Source organism: Phallusia mammillata, chromosome 4 (genome assembly GCF_965637545.1).
Source record: "Phallusia mammillata chromosome 4, kaPhaMamm4.hap1.1, whole genome shotgun sequence".
NCBI classification, from domain to species: Eukaryota; Metazoa; Chordata; class Ascidiacea; order Phlebobranchia; family Ascidiidae; genus Phallusia; species Phallusia mammillata.
The window spans coordinates 19,095,687-19,103,839 of NC_137255.1; the positions used below are offsets into that span (position 1 = coordinate 19,095,687).

Sequence of the window (8,153 nt, forward strand, 5' to 3'; positions counted from 1 at the left end):
CTAATCCGCTAAAAAATATATAATAATTGGACTCGTTTGCCAGGATATTTAAAATCCAAGTGTCTCTGCGGGCCGCACCTTTAATCAAGGGCCGCAGGTTGCCCACCCCTGATTTAAATAAACAAAACAACTTGTAAAATTGACTATAGAAGAAGCTAGATTATTGTCATTTTAAGGGGTCCCAGCTAACACAAAACGTTATGGCAACTTTCACAACGTTGTTTAAAGGTTGTCATATGGTTTGTAAGCGTTTTTTTGTCAAAGTAAATGTTGCGTTATGGTTGCATGGTATAACGTTAGCTTTGAACGTAACTCAAACGGTATTGTTACGGTTTAGTAAACACGACTTTGAAAAAACGTTTTGCTGTGGTTGTAATATAACGTGTTAGTAACCTCATCGTTCATACGTAACGCCATAAACGTTCTTGTTACTTTTTTGGACAAAATAATAAAAACGTTTTGTATTTACGTTATTATGTGGTTGCAGTTATCTGTTTTAAAAACGTTATTTTAGTTACGTATTAAACCGTACGTTTCTGTAACATAACCAAATAACGAGATAAAAACGTTTTGTATTTACGTTTTTAAGTAGTAGCATTTATCTGTTTTAAAAACGTTTTTTTCAGTTACGTATTAAACCGTACGTTTCTGTAACATAACCAAATAACGATATAAAAACGTTTTGTATTTACGTTTTTAAGTAGTAGCATTTATCTGTTTTGAAAACGTTTTTTTCAGTTACGTATTAAACCGTACGTTTCTGTAACATAACTAAATAACAAGATAAAAACGTTTTGTATTTACGTTTTTAAGTAGTAGCATTTATCTGTTTTAAAAACGTTTTTTTCAGTTACGTATTAAACCGTACGTTTCTGTAACATAACTAAATAACAAGATAAAAACGTGTTGTATATAAACTGTTGGTAAAACGTCATGAAAATAATGTATCAAAGCGAACATACTTGTAACCTTTCTAAGTTACGAATACACAAAACGAAATGTTTTGACAATATTCACAACGTTGTTTAAAGGTCACCAAATGATTTTTTTGTGTGTTGATGAAAATGTTACACCAAGGTTCGGTGGTGGGCTATTAAGTTAACCGAAAAAGTCATAAAATGATTGATAAAAAACGTTCTAAAAACAACGTTTTGGTGTGGTTGTAATCCGAGGTGTGGGTAACGTCATGGGATATACGGTACGATATAAATGTTTTTGTTGGATTTTTTTGGACGATATAAATATTTTTGTCTAAAACGTTTTAACTAACTGTTTTTGTGTTGTTACATATAGTGGTTTTAAAAACGCTTATTAAGATACGAATGAAATCAAACGTTCCTATCATCTTACCACACAACGACAAGCGTAAAGAAACGAATCAAATCCAACGTTCTTGCAACCGTACCACTCAACAGAACAAACACGTGCCTCTTAAACGCTTTTTTTGTGGCTACAATTGATTGGTTGTAGAATTAATTAACGTAATTTAGTCATGAATCAAATACATCGCTAACCTTAAACCGGTATTTGCCGAAAAAAAGTTTTAGCATTCATGTTTTTATAATGCTAAACACATTACTCAAAAATCAATGACACAATTAATAAAGAGAAAAAAGGTATGCGTAAACAAACTTTAAAACGTATGCATTGCGGTGCGGCTATAAATAGTAACCACAAAATAATGATGCAACCGCTTATGAATTGGGAACCACCAAGCTAAAATCAGGGGCGGCATGGTTCATGGCTGTAAGTGCGGCCGAACGTGCGTGCAGTCTTGTCGTGTGCGAGTGTGTTACAAGTTTAAGCTGTGCATCAAAGTATTTCCGAAAAGGTAATAAATGGTACAGTATAGAAATTAAAACAGAGTCAGTGATTAACTACTATGATTTGCAATACTCAGAAAGTCATATCTATTAACAGTTTGCGGGAGCTAGCTTTTTGTTGAAAAAGTGTAATGTTTCAATTAGTTTTGCAGAATGCTAAACAATGTTTGTTTTAAATGACCCAAAGTAAATTTTGTTTAATGTAAGAGAAAATTTTCAATTTGTAATAGCATGGAAACCCTAATGTAGAGTTGTATTCTAGGCCTTTTTTTTATCAGCAAAATTGTATTTTTATATTTTTCATTAAATTTTGTTTTGCAGATGTCGTTTGCCATAGTGGAATTTATAAAGGAGCAAAGTGTCGAACTTGTACATTTAACTTGGATAAAAAAAAGCGAATCTGTAAGTATCTTTTAATATTTTTGTCTTTTTGGTATTCTGATGGTAAATCAGTCATGTTTATATTTTCCAGACAACACAGTGTTTCTGGCCCAAACTAAATGCTAGACAGAAGGCAAAGAAAGGTGAAATTCCAGATCCTAAAACATGGGATACTTTTGAAATACGGATTTTCTCAACTACAGGTAAATTGTGCTTTTATGACAATGAACAGTTTTTTACTGCTACTTTATGCTTTAGATGATTTTGAAATTGCACTGAAACGGGTAGCCAGGGCAGAATTAACCTCGAATGTGGAAAGTGATGATGAAGTGCCAGATGTTCGTTTAAGAAAAAAAGTGTGTCGATACTCTCCACCAGGTAACATTCTGCACTAATGTAGTACAAACCACACCTGTTTTCTAAAACATTTTCTTTCCAGTTGATAGATACAAACACATAGAAGCAAACAAGGAAAAAAACTTGAGTACATCTTCAAATATAAGTTCAAACAAAGACCAACAAAGCAAATCCAGCGAAAGTGCTCTTCACAACATAAATGGTATGCATGTGCACGTTTACTTGGGTGGATCCTTGTCAGATTATTGTAATTTTTTTGCAGCAAAATTAAACATGTTATTGGAATTACAAACAAACCTCACAAACATAGTTAAACAAAGCATACCCAAAAATGATGATGGTAAAGTCCTGGAATTTGACATGCTGGAAAGGCCGCTTGAATCCATACTGGAATTGAAGGATTTGGATAACAAACTTCATGACAAGGAGTTATGCAAATCACTGGTATAGTACATGTGTCTTGTTTACATATAAACTGCCCTGAATGCAAATCAATTTATCACATAGGTCAAATATTTAACCAATATTGGAGGGACCAGTGTTGGAGACAATGTGCGGCGTATGATGAAGGCTGTTGGTTCGTATGGTTTATGGTCACAGTATAGCTATAAAGGAAGAAAAGGAAAGGAGGCTTTTTGTGGAACTGTTATGTGTAAAGTTATTTTAAGTAAGTATTTTGCCGGCGAAAAAATGTGAAACTGTTTGCAAAACTGAAAATATGCATTTGTGATTTTTAGAAAGTGCACTACGTTCTAACAAAGATCTCAAAGCCAGTGCAGTTGAGGTGGAGATAAAAGAATTTTTGAAGCATGCACCATACAAGCCTGGCGGAATTAACTATAAGGTACACAGATATTTTTTTATTTTTCACCCTTGATTTAAACTGCTCGAGTGAGTTACATTAAACTTTCACAGCTGATAGATACAGTTTGTAAATCAATTAGTTGCTTTCAATTTGCCCACTCCCCCCTTTAGTTCCCTTGCCATCACCAAAATGTAGCTTTATACACTAACGTTGTATGTTGTGCAATATGTGCTAATATACCCTTCTAGTTTATCAACACAATTACTAGTTATTGATTTTGTAAGCTTAAACCATTTTTGTGTTTTAGAATAGACAGGCTGACATGAACATCTCAAGTTCAAGTTCTTCTGGCACACCCACTGTCCTTCTTTTTTCGTCAGACGAAGAAAATGATGTTTAATTTCAAATCGATGCAGCCTTGATTTCGTTTGTTTGTATTAAAATACTTTTTAAAAAAATGGTGTGCGTACAACGTTGCAGTAATCGTTATAGAAACGTCAATGGGAGTCCACACAATGTCGTTCGCACAACTCATTTGAATAACGTGAGGAAAACGATACGAGTAACGTTAAGACAACCTAAACTTAAACCGCCAGTTGACGTGACAATCTTCGTTTTAACAACCGTTAAATTAACGTAACAAAAACGGCAAACTGAAACGTTTTGTAATCGTTGTTTTAAACGTTATTATAGCGAAAAAACGTACGTTTGTTTAAACGTAATTAAAACGAAAATGGGAGTCCACACTTTATGGTTTTTATAACGTCACAGCAAACGTTTTTGGTAGTTTTAAAAAGCCATTACGCAACGTTGCCACGACGTTAAATTGTTTGCTGGGGTGGTACTATACCGCATGTGATCGCATGTTACCGCATCATACCAGATGGGATTCCGTTTAGAATACTGCATTGTGTGTGAAATGTGATAAGACAAGTTAGGCCAGATTCTGGTATTACTTCAATTACAAACCCTTACCCAACCCGACTAGCTTTAGCCGTCAGCGCTTTCAAAAGTCCGCAAAATTATAATTTTCGTAAAAGCATATTCAAGTCCTTCACAACTTCCTGTTGTGTGATAACATGCAGTCACATGCGGTAACATGCGGTATTTATTAACCTACCACCGATTTTTAAGCTTGTTTCTGGTCAAACCGAAATATACTTTGCATTTCCTTCTATAAGTCTAATGAGAAGTTGCAAGACTAATAAATTAATGTGTTGTTTCGGTGTAAAGATCAGGTAGGCCTACAACACAATAAGTAGTACAAATTTAAAATTTAAATGACCCTTTTCTAATTTCAATTTCTAAAGCAGGGGTGTGCAACCTTTGTCATTGTGGGGCCAAATACAATTACCATGATCAGATCGCGGGCCGCACCACAAGTAGATTTTACTTTGTTGCATACCAAATATGCGTATATTGAGTTGACAAGTAAAATTCGCACTTATCTCTAGCCGAATTATTGCCAGGTCGCAGAAAAATATCACCGGGCGCATAAATCTGCTCAAAAATATAAGAGAATTAGAATCGTTTGCCAGTAAATTAGAAATTTCCAGCTTTTCCGTGGGCCGCACACCTTTAATCAACGGACCGCGTTTGGCCCGCGGGCCGCAGGTTGCACATCCCTGTTCTAAAGTAGGCCTATGCCAGTGTTTCTTAACCTTTTTAGCGCTCGTACCCTTTGAGCTTTCATAAAATTTTCTCGTACCCCCGGTCTAAAATAGCCGACGGAAGTTAATAAAATCGTAATAATTGGAATCAACATAATTTTAATAATAGCTATTTATAACTTGCGTGTTGGATGCATGCATTAAAACAGTATTGTAAGTAGTACAAAATCAACCCGTTTTAGACATATAACAAAGTAACTTGTTACGCATTCTTTACAAATATGCCTAAATACGGTATGATTTCACCCTGCATGTCGTACCCCCTGTTTTAGTGCTTCGTAACCCCAAGGGGTACACGTACCCCTGGTTAAGAACCCCTGGCCTATGCCCTCCGGCGCAGGTTTTGCTCGTATCCTCGAGCGGCGGCGTTAAAGTGTGTACATTCTGGTCTACGACTCTACGTCAACGCAACCTGTGCAACTTTTGATTAGGGTTGTGCATAGTGCTTTTTGCAATTAAATGAACCGGATTTAACCAAGAACATGTGGTGGTTGGTAGCTGGATATGCTGCTGTTACTTCTGTCTTGTTTCAAATTATTTATGATGCGCAACCTACACCTTTCATCGACGAAATTTTTCATGTGCCTCAAGCTCAACAATTTTGCAACAAAAACTTCGCAGAGGTATGTTTTTCGTGTAAAGCTTTGGTAATCGAATTTTCACCTGTTTAAAACTAGCTTACAAGCTAAAATTTGTAAATGTGTTTTGTTAGTTAACATATTTTAATGGATTTTTCAATTGCTTTTTAGTGGGATCCAAAAATTACAACCCTCCCTGGAATGTATATTGGATCTTTCATTGTATCCCTCATTCCATCTCTGTTTGTGGGAAATGCTTGTAGTGTTTGGGCATTACGATTTCTGAATATAGTCTACAACACTCTTGTATTGGTTTTATCATACAATATTTTATTGGAACTGTGGAAGTCAACCAACGAATCCAAGGTTTGTATTGTTTTCATGATTGGCTTACCTTTTTGTTTTGGTAGTAAGTCTGTGCCTAGTTTGTCCATTTAAAATTTCTGATTCATGATCAAATAATGCATTTATCAATACCAACAGGAGAAGAAAGGTAAAGAAGAAGATGTGGACCTCAAATTATGTGCTTTGGTTATTGGATTGTTTCCACTGCTTTACTTCTACTCATTCTTGTACTACACTGAGCCTGGATCAACATTTCTTATCCTTGCTGCTTACTTGTTTTGCCTAAAGGGGCAACATAGAGTTGCCAGTATCTTATCAGCACTATCTATCATATTTCGTCAAACAAATGTGGTGTGGACAATCTTTATGGCTGGGACCATTGTGGCTAAGCATATTGATGATTTATCAGAAATGGAAAAAATCAAAACATCTGCAGAAGTAAAGGACAAATTTGCCAGGTATGTTTGTCAGTTTAATGATTTTAGTAGTTGTTTTTTCATAACAAATATATATTTAGATTTCTTGCCAAAGTTATGCTGTTTGTTGTTCGATATCTTCTGGTATTGGAGCACTTGTTGACCATAGGATTGTTAATATGGCCATATGCAGTTGTGGTCATATGTTTTGGACTATTTGTTTATGTCAACAATGGGGTTGCTGTTGGTGATAAGGACAGTCACAAAGCTGTGTTGCACTTGGCTCAAATTCTGTATTTCTCTGGGTTTATGCTATTTTTCTCATCTCCGGTGCTGATAACAATGGATAAGATCAAGCGATTTGTTGCTGCAGTGCAAAAGCACAAAGCTTTATGCATAACATCGGCTGTGGCCAGTTTGTATGTCTTGGCTTTTCACACTTACGAACATCCCTACATGCTTGCTGACAACCGTCACTATGTGTTTTATTTGTGGCGCTGGATTTTGGGAAGGTTTGTGTTCAGGTACTGCGTAATACCTGTATACATTTATGCATTTTGGAGTATTAATGACAGCATCTCTATTACAAATGCTACCTTGTTAAAAACAGTGCTTGGTGCATGCATCGTGGCAGTGTTGGCAATGCATAGACTGATTGAATTTCGCTATTTTATCTTGCCATACATTCTTATCAGGTTGCATTTAAAGGAACAGACAAGAAAGACTTTGCTGCTAGAAATTTTGTTGCATGTTTGTGTCAATGCCTTTACTATTATGGTTTTCCTTCAAAAGACATTTGCATGGCCTGATCTTTCTGAACCACAGCGAATAATTTGGTAAAAAGTAAATATGCTTCAATCACTGCCATTGCCTATGAGTCATGTATTGTAATCGAACTGAGTGCATGTCAACAGCATAAAGTGTGCTTTGAATTCAATTACTTAAAATGAGAGCAATATTTTACTAACACCTATAATGGGATGACTGTGTTTAATAGAACTATTCATTGCAATAGAAAAATGCACTTTTAGAATGTATTTTCCCAGACTGTTTATACTTACCGTCGTCTTGTGTGGGTGTCTCTGTATCTTTGTCTTTCTTACACTATCTGTACACAATGACTTTGCACTAATCGTGATCTCCGCTTTGGCTGTATAGCGTTTGCTGTGGACCATTTTGTCATTTATAAACGATCAACGATTGCGCGAAACTATGCGAAACGGCCTCAGTTAAAAAGGAAACTATGGGATATGAACACTGCTGGTCCGCGTTTATGCTAATATCGTTTTTTACCCAATCAAAATTACTGCCTGCTTGTGTGCTCTGCTAGGAAGTTTATATTGCATGTATTTGAATTACATATATGAAAATCATGCATTTTTGCAAACAGGGTAATAATAATCGCGCTGTAAGTGTTGTACATGTGTGTTAAGCATTTTATAAATATGTGTGCTTGTGCAGTACATTTTTTTCATTTCCTGGTACTTGTATGTAATCAAGAATGTCCCAAAAAACGTCCCCACCGGTCAAACATACGTTGTGATGTGTCCACGCAACAGTCTCGTCAATTTGCAACTGGCGCAATGTTCGTCAAACTGCAGACAGACCTTGACAAACCGTCACCTACTTTTGCAGTTGTTGCGCTCTTTTTTATTCGTCAGCGGTGATGGCTCTGTATTGGGCAGTGATCTATTCAAAGCGCAATCCACACAGTAGAGACTCTTGTGTACAAGAAATGGTTAATAAATAGTTGGAATTATTTGAAATTAGTTCGAAGA

General features: G+C 35.9%; 2 protein-coding genes across 3 annotated transcripts; both read left to right on the forward strand.

Annotated features, from left to right (window-relative positions):
- The first annotated feature begins 1,273 nt into the window (after positions 1 to 1,273).
- Positions 1,274 to 4,223, forward strand: LOC145225019 (uncharacterized). Of its 2 annotated transcripts, none has more exons than XM_080091659.1 (9): positions 1,274 to 1,831; positions 2,145 to 2,225; positions 2,296 to 2,407; positions 2,463 to 2,582; positions 2,644 to 2,763; positions 2,872 to 3,005; positions 3,069 to 3,228; positions 3,299 to 3,405; positions 3,674 to 4,223. In XM_080091659.1, exons 2-9 carry the CDS (start codon positions 2,145 to 2,147, stop codon positions 3,764 to 3,766), a joined length of 927 nt encoding a protein of 308 aa, XP_079947785.1. In that variant the 5' UTR covers positions 1,274 to 1,831; the 3' UTR covers positions 3,767 to 4,223. The 2 variants fall into 2 exon arrangements, with proteins under 2 accessions (XP_079947785.1, XP_079947784.1); XM_080091658.1 differs by having other exon boundaries at positions 1,276 to 1,831; positions 2,824 to 3,005; positions 3,674 to 4,221.
- A 1,174-nt stretch (positions 4,224 to 5,397) lies between these two features.
- LOC145222942 (dol-P-Glc:Glc(2)Man(9)GlcNAc(2)-PP-Dol alpha-1,2-glucosyltransferase A-like) lies at positions 5,398 to 8,141 on the forward strand. Its single transcript, XM_080089194.1, has 4 exons — positions 5,398 to 5,659; positions 5,786 to 5,980; positions 6,098 to 6,417; positions 6,477 to 8,141. The coding sequence occupies exons 1-4, from the start codon at positions 5,519 to 5,521 to the stop codon at positions 7,213 to 7,215; spliced, it is 1,395 nt and encodes a 464-aa protein (XP_079945320.1). The 5' UTR covers positions 5,398 to 5,518; the 3' UTR covers positions 7,216 to 8,141.
- The last annotated feature ends 12 nt before the right edge of the window (positions 8,142 to 8,153 follow it).